The sequence below is a fragment of the Pipra filicauda genome, unplaced genomic scaffold (genome assembly GCF_003945595.2).
Source record: "Pipra filicauda isolate LSUMZ 115617 unplaced genomic scaffold, ASM394559v2 scaffold53_size3534045_pilon, whole genome shotgun sequence".
Taxonomy (NCBI): Eukaryota; Metazoa; Chordata; class Aves; order Passeriformes; family Pipridae; genus Pipra; species Pipra filicauda.
Window position 1 is genome coordinate 76,681 of NW_024104687.1, and position 25,436 is coordinate 102,116.

The 25,436-nt window shown below is 42.3% G+C and overlaps 2 protein-coding genes across 2 annotated transcripts in view; one reads left to right on the plus strand and one right to left on the minus strand.

The window, feature by feature from the left end:
* The window catches only part of SLC18A2 (solute carrier family 18 member A2), a 29,349-nt gene extending 13,040 nt beyond the window's left edge, over nt 1–16,309 (plus strand). The window contains exons 5-15 of the mRNA XM_027731383.2: nt 1,117–1,209; nt 1,616–1,705; nt 1,805–1,848; nt 1,923–1,983; nt 6,632–6,727; nt 9,899–9,977; nt 10,222–10,273; nt 10,710–10,773; nt 11,826–11,945; nt 12,701–12,834; nt 14,770–16,309. Coding sequence (XP_027587184.1) covers nt 1,117–1,209; nt 1,616–1,705; nt 1,805–1,848; nt 1,923–1,983; nt 6,632–6,727; nt 9,899–9,977; nt 10,222–10,273; nt 10,710–10,773; nt 11,826–11,945; nt 12,701–12,834; nt 14,770–14,877 — 941 coding nt within the window. The 3' untranslated portion in view covers nt 14,878–16,309. The remainder of the gene's footprint in view (nt 1–1,116; nt 1,210–1,615; nt 1,706–1,804; nt 1,849–1,922; nt 1,984–6,631; nt 6,728–9,898; nt 9,978–10,221; nt 10,274–10,709; nt 10,774–11,825; nt 11,946–12,700; nt 12,835–14,769) is intronic.
* A 1,863-nt stretch (nt 16,310–18,172) lies between these two features.
* The window catches only part of PDZD8 (PDZ domain containing 8), a 54,747-nt gene continuing 47,483 nt past the window's right edge, over nt 18,173–25,436 (minus strand). The window contains exons 4-5 of the mRNA XM_027730479.2: nt 23,772–23,934; nt 18,173–22,741 (exon numbers count right to left, since the gene is read on the minus strand). Of these exons, the coding sequence (XP_027586280.2) occupies nt 20,553–22,741; nt 23,772–23,934 (2,352 nt within the window). The 3' untranslated portion in view covers nt 18,173–20,552. The remainder of the gene's footprint in view (nt 22,742–23,771; nt 23,935–25,436) is intronic.

Below are 25,436 nucleotides of genomic sequence, written 5' to 3' on the forward strand. Positions count from 1 at the left end.
TATTGCTGCCAATCAGTCACTTGCTGCACTGCATTTGTGTGTGCAGTCATTCCTGCCCACGTGTAAAACTTGGTGTTTTCTTCTTTGTATTGCCCCTTAGTGTTGTTTTCCAGAATATTACCCCAAATCTCACGTTCATTGAGGATTCTGATACAGTTCTCTAACTATCTCTGCAACCAAAGAGTTTGATGATGTCATCCAGAATTTTCAATAAGCATGATAATCCACACAGGACCTCTGCTCCTTTGATGCACATGATGGATGGTATTCACCTAATGATCAACCAGGCAGGGTTTTGTTTTCTCTTTCTGTGTAGCTGTCCATCTTATTTACTGAGCCCTACAAAAATCTTGATTTGAAAACATAATTATTAATTTCTATGAGGACTCTTCTGCAGCTTTTACATCTATAGTGTCTGAGTGCTTCACAAAAACACAAATGAATTAGGCTTCATGTTTCCTTTTGTGAAATGAAGGTTCATAATCAAATGCAGAAATGAAGCATGTGAAGATAAAGGTCAAAAGAATCCTTTAATTTTGGATGCTGAACTTGATACTCATTTACTTGATACTCATTTACTTGATACTCATTTACTTGATACTCATTTACAAAGTAATCAGTTCTGCCTAATACCTCATGCACAGAGCACAGGCAGCACTGACCACAATTTCAGCTGAGTGGTCACCAGACCTTTGTGTCATGCACCCAGAGCATAAATAAATGATTGTGAGTGCTTGTCAAAAGCTTTGTTACTGCTAGTTGGAAATAGTCTAAAAGCTCTGTGACAAAGACAGGGACAAATAAGGGCATTATTAAATTACCTGACTGATACTGCACAATGGAACATGGTCTTGGAGACCACGTGCATTGCCAAACCCCTTTTTGGTTCAAAGTTAACTCTATGGGGAGGGACTATTTATATTTATATATATATGTATATATATGCGTGTGTGTGTATATACATACATGTGTATGTACACACACAAATACTTTGTCTTTTCTGTGTGATGTTTAGTAGGTGTGGCAAATGATGACCATAAACTGTGGCACACAGATGTCTAATTTTGTGTTGTGCTTTTTGTTTTCTTTTCTTTTTTTGTTTTCTTTGGATTGCAGGGATGGGTTTGCTGGCCACTGTGTACACGGATGATGAAGAGAGAGGCAATGCCATGGGGATTGCACTGGGAGGCCTGGCCATGGGAGTGTTAGGTCAGTGAGCTGGAGCTCTGCTGGCAAGAGAACCCACCCGAGTCCCAGCCAGCCCAAAGGCAGTGCTGCTCTGAGGCAGCAGGACTCTTGAGTGTGATGCTATCAGGCAGTCTCCAGGTTAGATTGGCAGGGCATGTTAAAAAGAGCTTTTCCCACAGCAGCATATTCCTTATGGAGGTGCATATGTCCAGGAATCTCTGAGATGCTTGGGTTTTGTTCATATGGAGGAGCATTTTGGGGAGTGAAGAATATGGTATTGTCGTGATCAGTGAGCTTTGTGGGGGTTTTTAAACTGAACTTTTTGGTCTCTGTGTGCCAATAGCAGGATGCCCAAATGCTTGCAGGGGACATTTGCTCAGAGGCAGAGGTGTGGCTTCACAACCGTGTCCTTCCTCTCTCCCTGCAGTGGGCCCCCCCTTCGGGAGTGTCATGTATGAGTTTGTGGGGAAGAGTTCTCCTTTCCTGGTTCTGGCAGCACTGGCTCTGTTAGATGGAGGTCAGTAGATCCAAAGGGTCAGGATCACCTGTATCCCTTCCATAATCCCACCATCCACCCCCTCATGGGGAATGTTGCAGCACTGGTTTCTGTTTGCAGCTGTTCAGTTGCTGGTTCTGCAGCCATCCAGGACACAGGCAGAGGTGAGTGTTCAGCTAAAACCCTGTAGGCAGTGGGTGACACTTTGCCTTTCCTAATCCCAAGCTTTTGTCCGCAGAGCCAGAAGGGGACACCGTTACTGACACTTTTGAAGGACCCCTATATCATTATTGCAGCAGGTACTACATCCCTTTTTATTTCCTTTAAACCAGCCATTGGTGTCATTCCTGGCTTGCTGGCGTGCCTTGGGCTGAGCTGCTTTGACAGTATTGTCATTTGCTGGTTTCCTTTACATAAAGCTCAAAGTGCCTGTTGGTACTTCATCCTACAGGATGAATATACCAGCAGAAACACAACAGGCAGAAGGTTTGAAATAAATGTGTCTTTCCAGCCAAGAGGACACTGATGACTTGCAGGTGCTTGCTGAGGCAATGAAATGTGGACGGGAAACTTTCTGTGGGGCAAGTGAGGAGGGCCAGGGTTTCAGAGGGAGGGGTTGCCAGCACACCACAGGCAGGCATAGGGAATAACTCTGAACTTTGTTTCTGTTTGAAGAGGGAGTGAATTTGGTCTCTTCAGTGTGGACTGTATTTCAGAAAAGGCGTGGGTTGAATGGTGAATGGCATTTTGTATTACCTGTATCGTTTGTCTAATGAATCTTTCTGTCTCGAGAGATGTTTGCCATTTTGCATTGCATTTTGTTGAATGTTTATTCTGAAGTCTGTAACTGAGCCTGGCTCTTTCTAATGTTGACAAAACATCTGGAAACAGACAGTTATTTTCATAGTTTTGTTTCTTAGTTCTAACTTGCTTGTCCACCAAAGCAATTCTTCCAGGCATTTCTTGGGTTCTCTATTTCTTGGTGATCTTAGGGAATGACCATAACCTTAACTCTGTGACCCTTGGCTGAGCTGTAACTGAAGTTATACAAACACTTTTGTTTGAGAAGTTCTCAAAGAAGAGCATTAAAAGACCTTTCCATAGAAAAAATGTATTTGAGGGCAAAAAGCAGCACAGGGAGTACTGGTTCTAAGAGATCAGATGTGCCATTCATCTAACTGGGTAACTGCCTCTCACAGTGCCTAAAGCAGGTGTTACAAGGTGAGATTCATCTGACAGCATTTGCCAAATACTGATGTTATACCCAGGCTATGCCAAGGGTTAGTCTGGAGCAGAACTTGGTTTACACCACAAAATATGACAAGGGGACAGGTTTTTAAGGGGTACTTTGCTTGACTAAGATTTAGCTACTCCTGCCAAGCTTAGTCTTGGCCAAGGAAGAGAAAAGGTGCCAAGGACCACGGATCCCACTGTTTTGGTTATGTCCTATGTCTGCTAAGAGCATGGATGCACTTTGTTCCAAGTTTTAACACATGTGCATGGCATTTAATTTCTGCAGCTGTTCTCTAAAGCTTTTTCAGCAATGTTTCAGGCTCTGTGCAGTCTCAGAGCCCCAGAGTTGTGAAGAATGGGCAGCCTGGACTCAGGACTGTGTGTCAGAGACACCTTTTCTGCCCTGGCTCTTTTTGTCCCCTGCTTTCCTGCACATGCCTGCACAGTGCCTCCTGTTTCCCCTTCCCATCTTTGATCCAGTACAGCTGAACACAACAGGAGGAGGGAAAGGAAGGATGTACAGACAGGTAGAACCATAGAGACCTTTCCTGGTCTGATCCTTCCTGCTCTCACCAGCTGCTCTGAGTGACCTGTCCTGCTCCCACCAGGCTTCAGTGCCCAGGGTATGAGAAAACCCCACTGATAATCCATGTGAGGGACTAAGTACAGCACCCAGGGTCTCTGCCTCCCAGGACAGAGCCTGCCCAGTACAGATGATGCTGATGCTCTCTAACCTCACCCTCTTCTCCAGCTTTATTCCCCTTGCAGACTAAAACTATTTCTGCCAGAGCTGAATGCCAAATACCACCTATAACTTCAGCTTATCTGGCTTATGAATACACATCTGTCCAAATGCAGTTTTCTTGATGCACTGGGAATCCACTGCTTAAGTGTTAATTGCTTCAATTCTGAAATCACTGCTTTAGTTACTAAAAAGGCTCTGAAAATTTCATTTCCTCTCCCTTATCCCAAGGGGTTGGGTGGGCGTTTTTTTGCTTTATTTTCTAGGATGGGAATTTCTGATCCTGATGCTGGCAGGGAGGGGTGGGTAAGTGTTTGGGTGGGATGGCAGCTCCGTGCCGTGACACCCTGGGGCAATCAGTCAGGGCCGTGTCACACCCCTCTGTGTCCAAACCCCTGTGACTGCAGGTGTCCCTCACTGTGTGCAGTGTTCAGTGTGCAGATACACATTAGAGAGAAGGTTAAAAGTCATGCTGGGTTCACTCTGCCCATGGAGATCAGGGGGTTTGAATGGCTTTTCAGGCAGCTCACTACTTCATTAAAACTGACTGCATCACCAGTGGGCTGATTGGTTGACCACCAGTAAAAGCCAGGGATGTTTTAGGCATGCTGTAAAAGGGTTAACAGCTTGTGTTCCTTCCAATCTTGATTTAGGTACACTAATTTCATGCTATAAATTCAGACAATCTCACAAGTGTGTGTCATACACTTGAGTTGTAATTGTATTCTTAACATACAAGCACTTTCTGACCAGTTTGGTTTATCTATAGCACACTATTACTCCTCAGCCCGAGGTGTCCTTGTGTCAGAGGTGACTCTTTGAAGCCCATGCCATCTGTACTCACTGGCCAGGCAAAAGAAGTGTTGCTGCTGTGTTTTGTCACAGCTGTAGGAGCTCAGTGACTGAAGTCAGTCCATTCCTGCAGCCAGACCCCACTGACAGGGGTTAAAGAAAAGTGAGGTGCTACTGGCTGACACAGTTGTGTGGACAGACAAGTGAGTTTAAATGATCAGATTAAAAAGCCAGAGTTGAGATGGATTTCATCACAAGCACATGGGTTCTTCAGAAGATGTGTGACAGCTTTTTGCTGGGTACCTGTTCTTACACAGAAAAATGCCAGTGATGTCTGTGCACTCTGCCAAAAGCTGAGTGGGCTCTTGGCTACAGAGGTGGGATTCAGCTGAGAGGCTGCAATTTCAAACCTTCTGGCCAACACAGGACATGTGATGTAATTCCCAGATGAAAAGATGCAGGAGTTATGCCCTTGACACGTGGCCCTTTAAAGAGAGGTCAGCTGCATGCAGAACAGAGGAAAAAAATAATTTCTCTTCTTTTGGGGAAGCTTTGCTAAGGTAGCATGCTCTTTATTGGACTTTGCTGTGAGTTTGCAGGGTGCCAGCTCAGGCAAACTGAGCTGGGTTCTTTTGGGGGACATTCTATAGACCTGAAGTACTTTTATCACCATACACCTGAACAAGGCCTTTGCTGTCTAAGCCATCTCTGTCCAAATGGTCCTGCTTCCTCTGGCTGCACTTTGTGCAGTCTGAAATGTTTTCCCAGCATCAAGGGAGCTGCTGGAGCATGGCTAATTTTGCCCTGGAAGAGGCAGCCCCTTGGTGTTTAACTGGGGCTCCTCACAGACAAGCCAGTGGGAGCTTGCACCCGAGTGGAAAGGTTGGCTTTTGTCTTTAGGGCAAAGCAGTGCTGAACTGTTGCTCCTTGCCCCGGGAAGGGAGTGAGCCAGCTAGCCAGCAAGTTCATTTTAGGAATTGTGGATACACAGTCTAATATATTCTGACAGGTCTGAGCAAAGAATGACATCAGTGCTCATTTGTTTTTGAACCTTATGATGAGGAACTTGTTCCCAGAGAAATAATGTTTCTCTGAATTCACAAAAATTTGACCTTTCTTTAAAAAAAAAAAAAAAAAAAAAAAAGGCAAAATTTAGGTGGTAAATGACTGTGAGAGTCTAGAATATTTTTCCTAAATTTCATATAATGTAAATATTAGGGAAAAAAATGGGAACACAAATTTGAGGTTGTCACTTCTAGCAGCAATTTCTAAAAACCATGTTGTAAGGGATCAGCAGAGGGGACATGTCCCCTTGCCCTGCATTAAGCTTTGACTGCCTCAGGGTCTTTGGAGGAAGCTTGAAAGGCATCTTGAATCCAGAGAAATACTGTGGGGTTTCCTCCAGCTGAGGGGCACCACTGAGGACAGAGGGACATGCCTCAAGCCCCTGGAGCCTGGCTCTGCAGGCAGTGGTGTGGGCAGAGCTGAGCTGGCAGGCAAGGCTGAGTCAGCACTTCCACCTCTTGTTATCCTTCCTGTCTGGGTTACTAAAGGTCCAGAAATTCAGAAGAGATCTGTGGGCACTGAAATTCATAGGGCTGGGCAGGCTCAGCCAAACCCAGGCTTTGCTGCACGGGCTGTCTGGCTGCTACCTACAGGATGTTGGGAGAAAATTCCCATTCTAGGGGACAGACATCTCTGTGGTTGTCTCTTGGCATTTTCAGGACTGAGACCTCCACATCTCCTCATGTGATGGAGGCACCATCTCTCAGATGACAGAGGCACAGGGTCAGAGCCTGTGCTTCTTACACAACAGGGCTCTGGTATTGCCCCAGGAGACTGGGTAAAGACCAGAAGATTGTAGTTTTAGCTAATCATTTGTACAACAGTCAGACCTCATGAACTTTCCAAATGTCATCAAGCTCACTGCAAACTTTCACATTATGAAATAGCTTAACCTTTATTGTAGAATTTCTAGGAGAATAGAAATATATAAAAAGTTAGTCTTCAGTGATTTTACATTGTGTTCTACTTAATGTTAATCAACATGTGATGCTTGACAAATAGGACTGTAAAAAGTGTGATGTGTTATGTAAAAGCATCAATTCTTTGCATGGCCCTTTGTTCATAGTCAAAAGAAACACTTACTTCTATTTTTCCCCTCCCCTTCTTTCTCTAAGGATCAATCTGCTTTGCCAACATGGCTATTGCTATGCTTGAACCAGCCTTACCCATCTGGATGATGGAGACCATGTGCTCAAAAAAATGGCAGCTTGGTAAAGTACAGTATATTATTTGCATCTCTCTATTTTGTCTGATGATTGTGTCAGTTCTGGTCCTGTTAATGATTATTTGCTTCGGGGGGGGGATTTTTTTTTTTATGGTCTTTAGATTTTCACTGTTATACCTGCACAGTTACAAACATTGGTCTGTAAGAAAAATAGAAGGTTGTTGATAGACAGATTGATGTTGCTGCAATAGAGGCTCCAGTAAGGGGCAACACCACAAGTGAAGGAGGAATGCAGCCCTGTTGGGAACCCAGCAGCACATCTGGCAGTGAGTGTTGGCAGGGCCAGCTGCAGGATGCCTGTTGAGCTGCAGAGCCAGCCTCTCAGGGCAAAACTATTTGTTTGGGTTTTTTTCCTAGAGGGAGTCCATCCTCAGTTCCCAGCTGGAATTGCCAGGGGCAGGCACAGAAATCTGCAGCAGGTACCCTGCCTGGGGGAAAGCATGTTTGTGCCAGCACACACACCTTCCAGGCTGCTCCTGCTGGCACGTGGAGGAACATTTTACTGAAAATGTGGCCACAAGGAGCACTTTCCCTTGAATTTGATAGATTTAATGTCCTTCTAGTGGTTACTTTCAACAGAAAGCAGTGGGAGAGCCCCAGCTTGGACCTCTTTATAACCTTTATAACACAGTCTCGGGAAACCAGTGCCCAGAGGCAAACAGGGAACATGCCCCATGTGTCAGGTTTGACTAGAGACTAAAGCTGGGGCAGTTATTCTCTCTTTGAGGTGAACAGGAAGGGAAAAACCCACCAGAAAATAGACAAAATTCCAGTGAGTGTCAAACTGTGTGAGAGGTTGATGTGAATATTCTTAATTGGAGGATGCCCAACATCTATTTGATGTAATGATGTCTTCTGTGCAGTGATGTTTCATGAGGGTATTTTTTAATATCAGTATATGGTTTTTGAAAGAAAAAGAAAAATCCTTCATCTAAATGATGTTCAGGCAGCATCTGACTGACACCCCTACTCTGTGTTAGTGCAAGTGTCCCTGCACCATATAGAGACACACACCTTGGTTCTAATCATTGCAATTCAGCCCTAGGGTGGCCACAGGTGCAGTTCTTAATGTGCTGCTGTACTGTCGAACATGGGAATGACTTCTGGCCTGTACTATAGAAAAATGAATATGCAAACTTAGATATTTTGAACCTCGCAAAGGAAAAATAAATATTGCTTATCTACCTTCCTCACCAGAGTTTCATATTACTGGTGCAACAGAAATGAGATTTACAAATCTTCTCATTGACCAGAGGTTCCTAGAAGGAAAATATCCATTTTAAATTAAGATTAATTTTACCCCTTAATGATACAAGTAATTGACTCCATTGCACTTTGTCTGATTTCACAGCATTAATTAAAGGTTTTAAGCCTCTTAAATTATATCTTGAACTGCAGGGTTTTAAGCAAATGATTATCTTATGCAATTGGAGATCCAGCTGTTTGAAGCATGATCTGAAGAAGGTAGAAGAACCTTGATTGGCCCAACTGATGTTACTGTGCATAAAGCTTATTTAGAAATCACAGTTCTGCTTCAGTATCCACAGCTTACACACCAACCTGCAACTCTTATTTAACAAGCCTTTGCAGTATTGCTTCTCTTTTGCAGCTGTGCAGGTCTGCTCTGTGTGACCATTTGGTACAACCAGATACTCCAAGCAGTAGCTGTGGTTACACAGGTGAAAATGAAACGTTTCCCCAGCACCACCACCGTAACCCACAAAGATTTTAATCACAGGATATTGCTGTGCTAAAAATTACCTCTTGATTTTTTTCTTATGAGTATCAGAGAGATAGGAGGGAAGATGGATAGGCAGGAAATGAGAAAATCCATGCTGCCTTGGTGAAAGATGAGGAGCATATACACTTGAAGGAAATGGTTTGATTGTGTCCTGCTATGTCACGCCTGCTTTCTAAATCTGAATTACCTGATTTAATGGGGACCAGATGAAAGACTTGTCACAGCATGCACTAATTTGTCAGACTTTCCTAGTTTTGTCAGGTTTTCCAGTTTGGTTTTTCTTAAGATGCAAAATTTAACAGGAACAGAGCACTGTGTGTTATTTCTTCCTGGACACACGACCCATTCAGCACCAGGGCACAAGGCTCTGGCATCAGGCACAGCCACCCCGGCCCTCTGCCCCTGGGGTATTTCTCATAAGAATGCCTCCTCCTCCAGGGCAGTCCCTGCTCTCACCACACCTGCATCATCTCTGCTCTCGAGGCTGCAGTGGCACACCATGGTCTCCACTGGCATTTCTTCCTCTGACTTATGTGTAGGGAGAGCAGGAATCCTGCAGCACAGACTGGAGCTGGCTTTTAAACCAGAGATGCTTCTGTTCACCGTGCAACCAACCACTCCAGATATGGCCACTGCTGGGAAAACCTCCAGGCTAGAAAAAATTGCTGGTCCCACCAGCCTGCTTTTCCAAAGGGGTGGATGTGGGAGATGAGTCTGGGTACCCTCCCATCAGGGTCAGAAGGAATTTATTCTCATTGCAAGTCATTACACATAATTTATTTTTTTTTAAAATTTAAACCAACAACCGATTCTTTAAAAAAATTAAAAATATGTCGGCTAAATAGTTTCCAAACAAATATTTTAAGGTTTTTCACCCTTACAATTTTGATACATGCTTGACTTCAGTCGCTGCTCGACCAAGGACTGTATCATGGCCCCACAACCCTGCCTGCACCAGGAGGTCCCATGGCACTCACAGGCCTGGAGGGTGACTGTCCCTGGCAGAGGCAGAGAGGCAGCAGTGCTGCCCCTCCTGCAGGGCACTCCCCACCCCAGCCGTGCTGAGCACACCCTGCACACCCTGTGACTGCGGGGGGGCTGCTGTCCCTGACCCATCCCAAAGGTTACTGCAGTTCCATATAAACTTCCTGCTCTTTGTTGTTCTGTCCCCTCTCCCATAGCAGCTCTTGTAGCTGATGCTGAAAAACTCTTTTCAAAGGCACCGCATCACCGCTGCATTTCACAGCTGATGTCCTTGGATTTCATGAGACAAACCGGATATTTGATTCTCTGGGCTGTGCACAAAGGCTCTGTTAGATGCACTCAGATCAAAATTACAGTGTCTGGCATTTATTAGTTTCTTCTAACACTTCACTAAAGTCCTTGCTGATAAAACATCTCATTCATATTTTTCAGGTGTTGCTTTTCTCCCAGCTAGTGTCTCTTATCTCATTGGGACTAATCTTTTTGGGATACTTGCACACAAAATTGGCAGGTATGCTTCATTTAAAATACTAATCATCTTCCAGTCTCCTCATGTACCATTTCCAGTGTTTCCCAGGGCAGTTTATTGATAGTGGAAATCATTAAACTTCATTCTATAGTAGCAAAATTGCTTTTTTGAACACATTGCTACTTTTGTTGTTTAAGTCAGCACTTCAGACATGACTTTGAGACATTCCAGATCAGCCTAGGATCTCATTGTTACCCATCTCTGAGTGATGTTTCTTCTTTGACAGGTGGCTTTGTGCTTTGCTGGGGATGCTAATCGTGGGAATAAGTATTTTATGTGTAAGTAGAAGATCATGTATCTTTCAAAGCATGTGGATGTTTGTGTGCTCATCTTCAAATATGTGCTTTTCCCGTGAGATTTTGCTGAAGTCTCTGCTTTATGACATGGTATTATGCAATGTGTGCTTAATAGGTTCCAGATCAGATTTTTGAGTGCTTTCAAATTTCAGTGCTTCAATTATTTTAAGAAAAGTGGCTTTGAAAGGAGGATGAATCTTTATTGAGCTGTCACTCAGTTTATTCTTGCTGATAATAGAAAGTGTGTCAGTGGTTTAATGGCACAGTTGTCTGAAATGACAGTTCAGAACAAGGATCAAACTCTCACATCTCTATAAACTGTGCCAGAACTACTTGGAGAATTTATCTTAGAAAAAGAAACTAACCTCATTAGCATGTGCAGTGTGACATAACTGGCTGCCTGAAATTTCCTTTACAGGTACCATTTGCTAAAAACATTTATGGGCTCATAGCACCAACCTTTGGAGTTGGATTTGCCATTGGTAAGAAAATTTACAATTACTTCTTGCAGTCTGTTATTATGTAAAAATGATTTTACGTGAAGTTACAATTAGTTTTGTTGCCACTCTGATGTGACAGTAGTGAAGTCTGAGCTGTGGCCCAAACTGGTAAGTAGATCAAGAAGGATTAAAGGACAGTGCTTAAGGAGTTTGTGCCAGGCTGCTTTAGACAAGGTGGATTGCTGAGTCTGTCCAGACCTAAACAGATCTTTCCAACTGTCCAAGAATGTAAACATCCTTTTCAGAAATGAAGCCATGCACTGCCTCAAAACCACATTCTTCTTTGTTGTGGAAAAGAATTATACAGACATTTCACAGAAAAAAAAAGTCTTAAAATTTTCTACCTAAAGTAGGAACCCCCAAGCCCATGAGCAGGTACTTCAGGTAATGTGTGTGAGCAGGCAGGCAGGCTGCAGTGGGCACTGGGGCTTGGGTTGCAGCCCTTGGCTGGTCAGAAAATGTTCTAGGGCATCTTCACACATGAGGGACGTGCAGTCAGGAAAGAACTTCAGGCACAACTACAAATCCCCAGTATCTGAGCACTTCTGTCAGCTGCCTGTGCTGCTTCTTACAAGCAGTGAAGGTGAGGCTCAAAAGACATGATAAAGCCACTATAAATAATTTTGACTGACTGAAGACTAATGCAATCTTTTAGGCCTAGATTAAGTGTAAGTTCATATCAAAAAGCTTTCCCCTAAATAAAAGCTACTTGGCTGGTAATGTGGGATGGGAGCCTTTGCACAGACAGTCGCTGGGAAGTGCTGGATATGCTCCAAGCTCACGTCTCCTGTCCTCTGGCAAGTGTCACATGTATGTGTGTGTACATGTCCATACATGACCTCAGACACAGCAAAGACCATAAAAAACAAAGCTAATACAGACTGTTTTTACACAAATCTTTTGCCTACTTCAGAACACGCACCCTTTTAGCTGCTTTTGCATCCCTTCTCAGCACGTGGTTCGCCAAGACATTAAAAGAAGAAAAAAACAAAGGCAGTGTTTTCCTGAAAGGTGTGTTCCTCCCTCCCCCCCAGGAATGGTGGACTCCTCCATGATGCCCATCATGGGCTATCTCGTGGACCTGCGCCACGTGTCCGTCTATGGCAGCGTCTACGCCATCGCCGACGTCGCCTTCTGCATGGGCTTTGCCATAGGTGAGTGCCCTTCTGCATGGGCTTTGCCATAGCTGAGTGCCCTTCTGCATGGGCTTTGCCATAGCTGAGTGCCCTTCTGCATGGGCTTTGCCATAGGTGAGTGCCCTTCTGCATGGGCTTTGCCATAGCTGAGTGCCCTTCTGCATGGGCTTTGCCATAGGTGAGTGCCCTTCTGCATGGGCTTTGCCATAGGTGAGTGCCCTTCTGCTGCCTGGAGAGCACAGCCAGAAACAGGAGATCTGCTGCAATGCCAGCTGTGAATCCCAGGGGCATTTGCAGGTTTTATGAGCACAGGTTCTTATTTCCTGGAAGAAATAAAGCAGAGGGAATTGTGTTTGGCATCTGCTCCCCTCCTCTGCTGCGGTGTCGTGCTCACTTCATTAGCTGTGAGAGGCTCGAAGCTGTCAGGCACTGACAGGATATGCAGGATATGCAAGATATTCCTAGGAAAGAGTCCTTGAACATTTAAAACTACCACCACAGCTGTGCTCTCAGTGGTCTGTGAGGGGGACAACTCCCCACTGACCCCCTGCCTCCTTGAGTGCATGATTCAGGTGCCCTCAGGAACATCTCTAATTTCTTCAGTGAGTGTGGAGTATGGAGCCAGGAAAGTCTTATAAGTACAAACATGTCCTTACATTCCTCAAATCAATTTGTAAAGCAGGAGTTTTGTATATAAAATTACTGTTGTTTAAGTGGCTGCTGCAAATTTTGTGCCTGAGCCATCTCCAGAAAAGGGTTTTTATCTATACAAGGTCCCTCTGCTGGTGGTGCCATTGCAAAGGCCATTGGATTCCCATGGCTCATGACAATTATAGGGATTGTGGATATCCTCTTCGCTCCCCTGTGCTTTTTCCTTCGAAGTCCACCTGCCAAAGAGGAGAAAATGGTAAGCACAACTTGGCTTCTTTCGTTTTGTTTTTTTTCTGTGAAACAAATGATAATTTATTTCTGCATCTTTGCCTCTTAGTTCCTCAAAATAAGACCAGCACAGTGTATTTCACCCTCATGCATCATCTTTGGAATGAACTCTCCTTTCTTTTTATGTCCAAGATGTATGAAGACAAACTCATTATTTGTTAGAGGTTACAAAGGCACACATTTGATTATCAACAAACAGGGTCCAGCAGACATTCCTCTGCAGCAGCATATGCTCTGGGGGAGTCAGTGTAAAATGCATTTTTGTTTTCCTTGAAGAGCCAGAACTGTATTGACCAATTGACTAAATTATTCCCCATGCCTCAACCTATTTTTTCCCATGGTCCTCTACAGTATAGTTTGCATCATATTTTTTCCTCCTTCTTCTTCCTCCAAACTGTTCACCTGCCATTGATGACTTCTCTTACTCAACCTGTACCACAGGTCTTCTCTTTTTTTTTAAGTATAAAGTTGCCAATGCCTTAATTTTTTAAGGCACTCAGTGCTCTCCAGGCACTGTATGATGTGCAAGCAGAGTGATTCTTGGCCAAACCAGCATCTTGCCCAGCCCTGCAGTGGGTCTTTAGGGATGAGCCTCAGATCAGGTGAATGTGTTGTGATGCGTCCCTAAAATTAGGGGCTAAGAGGACTAAGTCAAAAATTACACTGTGACTAACAGCCTTTAGCAGGCTTTCTGAACAGGGCTGACTTGGGTCCAAAATGTAGTTGTTAATTGTTTATTCAGGTGAAAAGAAAGTGTAATTTTGCATGGTCATGGTTTTATTAAGCAGTGCCACATCTCTGCAAGGTAAGGACAGCACCTGCTAGAAATGCTGCTCACACTTTGGTATGGCAGGAGCACAGAGGGTGGAAAATTGAATCTCGCTGAAATAGTGGCACAAGTGAGGCCAGAGACCGTCTGTTTCACAAATATTTGGACTGCAGAATCCCAGAGATTCCAGTTAATCCCTTGTCATGACCTTTGCCGGCTGAGCAGGCTGAGTTTGTTTGGGTTTTTTTACATTGACTGAGGCTGAGGACAGAAAGAAAACACCACCAAAAAGCTGCTGCTCTTTGCTGGCTCTAGGAAGTTTACCCTGGTCCCTGCCAAGAGCTGCACTTGTAACGTGGCAGTCCCTGAAGGGACAGGATCTGTCCCCATGGCCCCAACACCTTCCAGGGTCTGCCACCTCCAAGGTACCTGTAAGTGCCCAGTTCCTCCTGCTCCCAGGGTGGCTGATGGCAGTGACCTGATGTGCCATTTCTACCTCCTTTGAAGAGAGTCAAAAGGAGGGTCCCAGCACCGTGCTCTTTGCATCACTAATTAAAAACCAAACTTAATCACATTCAGCACGAATATGCTACACAACTGCTCCAAAAGTCATAGGAAAAATTCATCCCAAAGAATGTAATATTGTAATTGGCCCCTCACCATGACAATCACTTTTAGCTTGCCATGTGTGACAAGGCAAAATATTTGGAGCACCACTCTCAGCAGAGCCCAGTCAGGGAGTTCTGGACCCCCACAGAAAGGGGGGTCGGGGACAAAAGCAGTGCAGGTGACTTGGCTGGAGGCAGGAGGGATCCCCTTGACCATCCACCCTGCTTTTAATGGAGATTAAACGGGGCAAATGACTAGAACTGGAGAGCAGGCAGACGTATTTCAGTAATACATGGGCTGGAATACTGGTTAGAAATTTGCTGGGGATGTCTTTAGGGTCAAGATCCCACCTCCCACGGACCTATGGACTCAATTTACTCCAGTTGGAATCAGTTTGGGTTCCGCTTCCAGGGAGAAGAGGTGAATCCCTGGATGGTGCAGCACGAGGGCTGGGTGCTGGATCAGCCCCAGGCTCAGCTGGATGCTAAGCAGAAATGTTAATGCTCACCCTCTGGTTTCTTTCAGGCAATACTCATGGATCACAACTGTCCTGTGAAAACAAAAATGTACACCCAGAACAACATCCAGTCCTACCCCATAGGTGAAGAAGAAGAATATGAGAGCGATGAATAACAGAAAAGCCATATAACATATTCTGGTGTACAAAATGCTGTGGTTCCTGTGAAACATTTCATCCAGAAATAGGTTTTAGTTGTACTGTACATTTACTAGTGAAATGGTCAAACAAACCAAAGGTATATTATTCACTGCCCGTGGTTATCAAGCAGACTGCTAACCGCCTTACAAGGGGGGAAAAGCTTTTATAGAGGATTTGTATAGTGTTAATCTTTGTGTATTTAATTTTATTGAATATTACACTATATTTTTTATTAAATGTGTAGTATAAATCTGTATAAACGTGAATTTTAACTATTTGGTTTTTAAAGTTAACTCGTTGACAGTATTTCATATTTTATTTGAAGTCATATGTTACTGTCAAGAGCCTTCTTTCTAATCTGATTGGAAACCTAAAAAAAGGCAAAGCTGAAGGAAAACCTATTTAATTTGAATCCTTTAAAGTGGTACCCTTGGAAGTACGTTGAGAGGAACTGAAGGCTGAATTCAGTGTGGACAGCACTGTCACTTTTTTCATCAGCTTCAGGTTGTAATAATATATATATAAAAATAAATGAAAGGCACCATTTCCTTGCCAACTCAAATAAGGAGCTCTCTCTGAACCACTCATGAAATGTTGGGGAAAACAGGATGTTAAACAGAGGAGTGTATTACTATTGGTAGTATTTATTGAAGTTTTAATCAACCAGTTATGCAATAGGAAGCCCCCCCAAACACACACCTGGTAACCAAGTAGGTATGAGTATGCACTGTTCCTTTCCCTTAGAGGGAGTGAGAACAGCACGAGGATCCCTGTTTATATTTCTATCTTTTGACTCTTTTAATGTATCTCGACTTTATTTTAGTTGCATCTTAAGTGACTTGTTAAGGAAAGCTGCAGTATTACAGTATTTTGTCTTAGCAGGCACTGACAGTGAGCTGCTAACTTAAGCAGTTCAAACAAACTACTCTTTTACATGCATTTGCATACACAGCTGGAAATTCAATATATATTTATTTTTTTAAAGTGAGTTAAATTATCAACTTTGCTAAAAAAAAAAATAAAAAATAAATGGAATAAATAACCAGTTTGTTGCCAATCTAAATCTCAACATTTGGGGACACAGTCCAATACAGGTAAAGTATTAGACAGTCCCTATCTGCACTGAGAAAAAACACTTGGGAAAAAAGCATTTTAAAACAATCCCCATGTCCTTCTCATCTGTGGTGTATCATTTCACTTGTAAAATTAAAATCTTTTATGTGCCTTCTTTCATGTAATTGCAGATGTTTTATGTACTACAGCATAGATACTATGTTTACATATAGTTTTGTAAAGCGTATATACTATGGTCAGAAAATATGAGAAATATAGTGGATCAAACTTCAAGTATTGCTCTGTCAATAATTACACATTGAGAACGCATTAAAATAAAGTTATCTGACAGAAGTTCATGACCTATTGTAATAAAGTGGAAAAAAATTTAAAAAAGAAAGAATCCCCCTCATAATTTGCCTTATGCATTGCGTTTTACCAAGGGGGGAAAGCCAACAAGTATTTCAGGTGGTGGGAAAAAACTCCTCAGAGCTGTTCAGTTGTAACTCAGGACAAGTATTTTCACTCCAGGCTATAAACACATCAAACTTGTTTAAGTGCCCGTGATACTTCCAAAATCAGTCTGTCATGTGCCTATTGGGCTGAGATTTAACTGCTTGGAAATAGGTAAGGCCAAGATGTGCAGCACCAGGAGACACGTTTGGGAGTTCTTTTAATAAGAGTGAAGGGACAAAGAAAGCTCCCAAGAGGCTGAACCGGCGTGAGAGGCCAAGCAATACGGCCTGGGGCTGATTTAAAAAAATCCACTTACGGCGTTTCTGTAGTGGTGTATTTTCAACTGCACTCTTTTGGACATATGTCACAGAGGGAAATCCTTCCTTCCAAGCTGAGGTGTTTGCAGACAGACATCAGTGCAGCACAAACCAAGCTTCTGTCACATCTTGAGTCACGGAGTAAGTAACAATTGTGCAGGTCGATGACTATTTACATTGGGCTCAGATGTTACTTTGCCCCAAGGGAAGTCATTTTACTTAACTCCATTGAACTCTTTTGGTCAACATCCAATTGTTAATCCAATTAAATCTGAAGCAACATACCAGCTGATTAACCAATGTATTGCTTAAATTCACACGTATAAAAGTAATTCAAACATAGAAACTCACCTATATTTTTTAAAAGCACAGAATGGCTGACTTCCTTGCTTTGTTTTGTGTTTTTGAGCACATCAAAATGAAGGAGGAGTTGGCATTAATCTGCAACACGACTCTGAGAAGAGCAAAGGCTGGATTAACTGGTCCCATTCCTCTCCTGCAGACGGAGCCAGGTTTCTGCTGGGCCCTGGGGAGCAGCCCCTCACCCTGATCTGCTGAGCAGACCCCAGAGTTCAGTGGGACTCCCTCTGCTCTTGCTCCTGCAGGAGTCAGAGGAAGACAGAATTCAGAGCCACACAGACACCTGTGGTTACACACTCTGTGCCACTTTTCCCCACACCCAAACAGATATTTAGCAGTTGTTTCGGATTTTTGGAGTAATAAGTAACCAAACACTTTTTGCTGACAGTCAGGAAGAAATTTTACTTGCTGAAAATATACAAAAAATTTCCATTCTGTCCTGGAAAAATTTGGCTTCTTTCCTATTTTGCATATTTTGATCTGTGTCAATTCACGTGTGATAGTCACTTAGTTCATTCTCTCTCATGACATTCCTCCTCCGTATTTGTAAACTTCCACAAATGCTTTATTTCAAATTTGAGAGGAAAAAACCCAAGCATACAGGTAGGGAATTACAAGGAAAAGCTGATAGATAAAGATGAGCTAGGAAGAAGTAAGGATTTGTTTATCATCCATTAACATTTTCTGAAGGACAGAGCTAGTCAGAGGAAGCAATTTTCTCCCCTGATGTAACTCTGGTAGCAGTCACTATCACCACTGCTGCCTTAAATTCTTATTTGTGCAGTGCTCAGAGGTCTTAAAAAAACCCCACAAATGTCCTTACCATTCCATAAGATTCTCTAGCTACACAAAGAATCAACTGAAATCACCATTTTGAAAGCAATCTGCCTACTATTAAGCTGTGTAGAATAAAAATAAATGTATATGCAAATAGAGAAAATGCATAAAAGCCAAATTAATTGAGTAGTTTGAGGTTAATGCAAAAAGCAGTTTTCTCCCAAAGATCTTTCCTTCAAGTGGTGGCTTTAAACGATAAGCTACTGCAATAGAAATCTTTAAAAAATACTGACACGATGCAAAGAAGTTGATAATTTAGCAAAACTATTTTATTAAAGCTTATTCTCATGATAAAATAATAGCCAACAAAATCAAATTAGGCAGGTTTTCTGCAAATGTGTGTAGCTGCCACCCATTCAGATGTCATTAAGTCAAGATATTCTTATTTTCTGTGGTATTCTTTATTTTCAGCTATTTACAGTCAAGCATAAAGCAAAGATTACATCAGGAATGTAGAATTACAATTTCCCCCTCGAGATTCACTGTTTATTGTAATTAATGCCAGACAGAAATTTATGTTTTCCTTCTTACCACTAAGATACAACTATTTTGCCCTTTTCCCATTCGGTATATTTAAAAATATTGCACTGCGTTTAATTTTCCTCTTACAATCATCATCATCAGCAACACTTTAGGAAAACTATATCCAGCTTTTCTTACCCACTGTGTTACACGAGTCAATTTAAAACCATGAATGTTTTGTTGAAATCAGTATTTGCATTGTTTTCACAGCTCCTTCATGTGCACCAGGGTTTAAATGAAGCACTTGGATATATTTGAAAACCTCTGTAGTAGTCCATAAGAGCAAACACTGCTGGGGATTGAATGCAGATCACCACCAATGGTAAGCCACCGAGAAATGGAGTGGGGAACTCTTAATATGCATCTCAAGCAAGTACAGGTTAAATAACTTTTAGTCAGTAAGGAACGCTGATTTTGTGCGATTATTTGCTGAAGCTTAATTTCAGAGTGTCACATGCCTATTTTAGCATGGATAGTGTTTTCCATACATCAACTAAGTATCAACTGCCCAGAACTCACAAAAAAGTGCAAGTAGTTGCATGAATGGAAGTAACCATTTTTTTTTAGAAGCACAGGTATGCTGTTCCATGGTGAAAACCACTGCTTCTTAATTTTGCCCATCACAGAATAAACCGAGAAGCAAATCCAAAGGAGAGGTACATTACAGACGACCTCAAAAATCAAAGGAGTTAATTACCATCTTAAACTCCACTCCCACAAAGGCATTTTTTCTACTACCAGCGATACCAGTGATAATGATACAAGTACCTAGCACAGTACCTAAAATAAAGATGATATTTTGTACAAAACCTCTATACACAGAAGATGAAACAAAGACACGTTTACAGGAAATAAATAAGAACAATGGCCTTAGCCAGGATATGCTAAGATCCACAGTTTACACATAGCACAAGACCAGACAGTTCTTTTCCAGAGCAGCTGCTGAACTTCTGCCTCGTCTCTACTGGACTCACATACTGACTCAAATCAAACATGTTATATACACTATAGGACATTTTGCTGACAAAGGTGATCCGTGTCCTCAGACTGTATCTTTTGTCTGAGAAGCTGAATGCAACTTACCACTATATGACTACTCAAAAGTGTTTAGAGAACATGTTGAGCTATTATTTTGTACCTTAAGCTTTCCAAAATGATAGTCTGCAGTAAAATATTCCTTTTTTTTCTATTACTTAAACCATCCTTACATTTTTTTTACAGAATGCAATGAAATCTCCAACTCTTATGAAGACCACCTTTCCTTTATCAGGTTATCAGATAATACAACAATACCTAAACATATGGTTTTTTTCTGGAAGGCAACCAGCCTCTTATCTCAAAAATATTCCCAATTATTACGAGATACCAGCATGTACTTTGATATCTAATATTATTCAACCAGGATACAATAGCCCAAGGTTCTAAGGAGGATTTTTTTTAGCATAGCATTACTATATTTCATGTTAATCACAAACTATGGAAAGTTTTTGTATTTAACAAAAAATTGGGAAACAAAAGATATGCAATGTTAACTTCAGTATTAGTAACAGATGAAAACTGAAGACCTTTTGTTTGCTTTCACGATATGTTTGGCAAAAAATACACAACTACTGAGAAGACATACAATAAAACTGTGATCAACACTTAAAGCCTGGCCCCTCAGTGACTTCTGGGTCAGTCATCAGCTTAGGCATGCAACAAGCTTATAATGCTTTCATCGTTCAATGGAAACCAAACATTTTGAAAATCCTGCCAGTTTCCCATTGAAAACAACAGCTAAAAAAAACAAAAATAAGGGGAGGGGAAGTGGGGGCAAGTCATACATTAAGGAAATCACGCACACTGATGTGAAATGGTAGGGTCATATAATTAGAAAAAAATAAGTTATTAAAAATAAATTTCCAATATAAACCCCAAGATGTAGTTCTAACCAGCCAGTTTAACAAAATGATGGTGCTGTAGCTGGAGAAGAACCATTATTAGCAATTAACTGTGGAGAAGCAGGACACATACATTACACCAGTGTTTTAATTTAATTTGTGTGTTTGGAGTTAAGTGCAAAGCATTCTTTTAGTCCATTCCTTCAAAGACTAAATCTGTAAATATCAGTCTACTGACTGAGGTGGCTCAGCCGGTTCTTCTGATATGATGGTCAGTGTGGGAGCCTCCATCAGACTGACATCTTCGCCATCCATCTCCTCTGCTGTACCGCACTCCTCGCAATCCTTAGTGCCCCTCTTGGCCTGCCGCTCTGACAGCATGTTCTCCAGGGACTCGATGTCCTCGATGCCTGCCCTGTAGTGGATCATCAGCAGCGTCAGGGCCTGCAGTCTCTCCCCCGACTTGGCCAGCGCAGCAGCAATCAAGGCTTTTTTCCTCGTGTCGCTCGTCTCTTTTTCTTCTTTAACGAGCGAGTTGTTATTTTCCAGCTCTTGGTCTATCTCGTTCTGCAGCTTATCCAACATAAACTCCAATTTCTGGAAACGCTCCTCTGTGGGCAAACTCCTGTAGAGATCGCGCCCGATCTCCTTGACGGCGATGAAGACGCTGTCGTCCAGCCCGCCCTCCTTCCGCACCAGCTTGATCCCGGTCCCCGCCGCGCGCTTCGAGGGGCTGCTGGGCCCGCTGAGCTCGGTGTCGCTGCTCTCGTTGTCAGAGGTGTTGGGGGTGTGCTTTGGCGAGGGCTCAGCCACCTCAGCTCCCTGCTCGGCCAGGCGGGCCTTGGGGACCTGCCGCAGGTTTAGCAGGCGGGTGCTCGTGTTGATGATATGCCTGGTCAGACCTGTAGTTCTGTTCACAGACTTGGGCTCCGAATCTACACGAGAGGACGTGGCTGGGGGAGCCTCCTGTCCTTCTGCTCTCCCACCTCCCACAGTTCGATCGGGCCGCTTCTCAGCTCCGGCACAAAAGGGCATCTCAGTCAAACATTTTTCTTGACATTTTTTATGGCAAACATAAGCACAGAGCATGCACTGGGAAGCTGCTTTAGTCCATACTTTCTTTTTGCAGTAATCACACCAGGTTGGATTCTGAAACTGAGTATCTTGAAAGTTATGCTTGTGCTCCGTAAGAACCTGTCCCAAGAAAGGATCCTCTTTCTGAAGTGCACGAGCTTCTTCTTCCAGGTGACAATCCCTCTCTTTCTCCAGAACAACGCCTGAATCATCTACTTCACCTTCTTTTAAGTATTTGAATTGTAAAGTTATATCGCCGTAGCAAAATTTTTCATTGAAACCCTTATGGGTTGTCAAATTCCGCAGTGCTGTTCTACTGACTGCTGCTTTCGGGGTAGGAGCAGCCAGTTTAAATGTCCTAACAAATTCCATTGAGGATGTAGCTATACAATCTAAAGCAATTTCTTCAAGTTTTATGCTTGCATACCCTAAGCAGATAAAACCACCTGCTTTGAAAGGGTCTCTGCACCACAGTGCAACATTAAGGTACTTATGGTATCCTTCTACTTCAAACAGACAGGAGGATGTTCTCGTCCTCGGCCATCGGCCTTGCCGGATTTTATAAGGAATTTCTGGTGATTCCCACGGTCGATGATCATCACTATCTTTGCTACTACGTGCAGTTTCTGAAAGTCCATCTTTTAATGGATCTTGCTTTGGTGTTGTTACTACTTTTGACACTGCTGGGTCTTCTAGTTGATCACTATTTTTAATTACCTTCTCTGTAGACTTTTCTCCATTATTTGTAGGCGGAGGTGGCCTCTCTGGTTTATCAGAACATACACCTGCAGTTTCTAACACATTTTGGCTTTCGCTGGGAGAAAAACTAGGCCTACTTTGCGGCCTAGGTGGCACAGGAGGCTTAGTGGACCCTTGTGACTGTTTCCCCGACTGCTGGGATGCCTCTGAACTCTCACTGCCTCTGGGTGTTGCCACTCTGGCCATGTCTTTTTGCTGCGGTTTTGATGTTGTTTGGTGACTTCCCAAGTGCAGTTTCCGATTCAGGATGGGGGAAATAGTTCCCAGAGGTTTAGCAGCCAGTATTACCACTGAGCGTTTGGGACTCGGATTTGTTGGCGGATCTTCTTTTTGGTCAGGTGGTTCACAAGCCAAGTCCTCAAACTCGGAATCAAAATCTCTGCTATCCACATCAGTTGCTACACTAGCCTGGTCATCTTCTGGCGGTGCCAAGAACGCAGTGTCTTCCAAGTGTCCAAATCCATCCTGCAGTGCTGGACCATGCTGATTACAGCCAACAGGCCTTTCATAAAAGACTAAAACTCTGTCCCCAGCCTGTCTAATGAGCTTCAACACTTGGACAGTTGATGTGATTTTAACACCTATTAAAAAAAAGACAAAAATTGTTAAATTTTAATTATGGTAACAATCTAGATGACCAAAAATAGTCAACATTGTTGCTCACTAACAAAGAAAATCAGTTATGACAGAGCTTAACTGAAATGTAACAGATGGATTCTTTCATTTTATTCATATAACTGTATCACTTCAGGAGCTGGAAAAGATAATAATAAATACCCAGTTCATTGTTTCCTAATAATACTGTAATCTTATGGAGTACTGTTGATTTGATATGCTAACATTTTTAACCTCGACTGCCTTACTGTAAGTTTGGACTTTTCAGCAGCAGACATTTAACAAAGGACTCAAAAAAGGTGGGTATCTTTAAATACAGTTGTAATTAAAACAAAGCAGGCTAACAAAGAAAAGAGTTTCAATAAGCTGACAAATTATAGGCATGATGCTACATTCTCAGTGAGGCTGAAGAGCCAACTGAACCATCTTCCTCATCAGAACTTCCAGTCATTTGATGTATCTCCAGCCTACGGTAAGATTCAAAAATTACATGCAAGCTAAAAATCTCTTGATGAGCACACAGCCCAAATAAGTAAAAATTACTTTTCCTTTGTTGTAAATCAGTCATCAATTGCCTGTTCAAAGCAACTGAAGACCCTCTTAAATCACTGGAGTACTGCAATGGGGATTTAGGCAGTACCTAATCACAAGAACTCATTGTAGTTGTTAAGCTCTGGTCTGTAAAACCTCTCAGGTAAAAACGTTAAACTCCCTGCTAGCACAGTTACGTGAATGTTTTGGCTGTTCTGGAGGGTTTTATTTGTTTGTTTGGGGTTTGGTTTTGTTCTCCTCAAATGTACATTCAAGTTTATTTTGGATTTACCTAGCAAGGAGTAAATAAACATGCAAGATAAGTGACCACAAATACATAAACGTTAGCTTTTCCTACGAGTGCCAGGCACGACTGTAATTGTTGAGAAAGGCACTCTGGTTGAACAGCACACAGACATGTCCTCCCAGTTTGCAAGACATTATAAAAGCTGCCCCGTTACTCACTGCCTATGGCCAGAAGCCTGTCTCCTCTCTGCAGGTCAGCAGCTGCAGCAGGGGAGTTTGGAGTCACAGTTTCGATGACAACGTGCCCTGCATCCTCCTCCTTGGACTGCACCAGCCGGAGCGTGAGCCCCACACTCTGGAGATTCCCTTTCACCAGTTCTGCCTAGAGAGAAAGAAGTCAAAAGCATCTCAGTTAAGCTGTCTGCAAGCTTTCTTTTTACTATTATTATCATCATGGCTATTAATGAGAATTTAAATAAAATTATACTATTTAAATAAAATTAAAATAAAATTATATAACTGCTGTTATTAAAAGCAAATTACTATTAAAAATAAAATACATGAGGACACGCATTGACTTCATTAAGCAGATTTTTACCTAATAGATTAACTGTCTGTCCATTAAGTTTGCACCTTTGGAGATCTTCACAAAAAGCCCCAGTCTAAAAAAGCTTCAACTAAACACAGCTACATTGTACACTTCATTGGGAAGAAGTTTTATTAGAAGGAGGACTGTACCATCAATCTAGGTATCATTTTGAATATCACCTTTGTGTTATAAAACCTAGTACTATGAGCAGCTCTTCAGTAGTCTACATGAAGGTGTTTGGAGTGAGAAAAACTATTATGTACTTACACATTGCTAAAGCATATTTAAAATAAATCTCAATTAGCAATAGCCTAAGAAACGTCTTCAAAGTCTCAAACCCTTTCCTGCAGACCCCTTCCTCGCTTATATTGCAAGATAAACACAATTTCAACTCCATAATCTCAAATACCTTATTGTTAAGAAAGAGCAGACTGAGGTGCAATGTCTGTAGTAGTTTCATACCACACTCCTGCACGGATCTTAGTAGTGGTCAATTGTTTACAGACCTCAGTGTCTGAGATCTTTGGTAACTTTTTTCTTAATAAAAACAGTCCTTAATGAATTCAACAATATCCTTTTTTTCCCCCTAAAGCACATTCCTTCTGGACTGTTTCAAATGACTGTCTACTATCGTTCCATCAACATTTACTCTGTTTGAAAGGGGAACTCATATGTTTCAGCTTCAAGGACAGAAATTTAATTTGCCTTTTTGATTCCCAAGAACAGAAAGACAGACACTGTAGAAAGCCTCCATAGGAAAGTTTATATTTGGTTTCAATTTAGTGAGTTCAGGTAGACAGCCCTCTCTGTCCCTCTGCATTTACTCTGGGGCTGTTCAGTGGTGGATGTTTGAACTGCCTGGAGCTGATCCTGCTCTTTGGAGGATGTGTTCATTTACTTACTTTTGTACAATGGCTTTTCCACAGATAAAGTGGATTCCTTAATGTCAGTACATGGCTCTCCCCTTGGCTGCGTGGCTTTCACTCCTTTCCTATCATCTTAAAAGCACCATATCTTATTTTTTTGCTAATTGTTGTTCAGTCTTTTTATAAATAAAAATGTTATGCTCCTCAGCAGTTTACTTAACAGCATTGAGTCTGAAAAAGCAGATTTACATTAACTTTCTAAGCTTTGTCACTAATTTTCTGCATTTCCCACAGTCACCTAGTCTTTTTTCTCAAACTTCTATTGTGAATACCCAGTAATGTATGTCAGAATAACAAGACCAATATGAGCTTAATTGCAGTTCCCAGATTCAAGGCTTTTCTAGAATGCAAAGAAGTAAATAGTTGCCT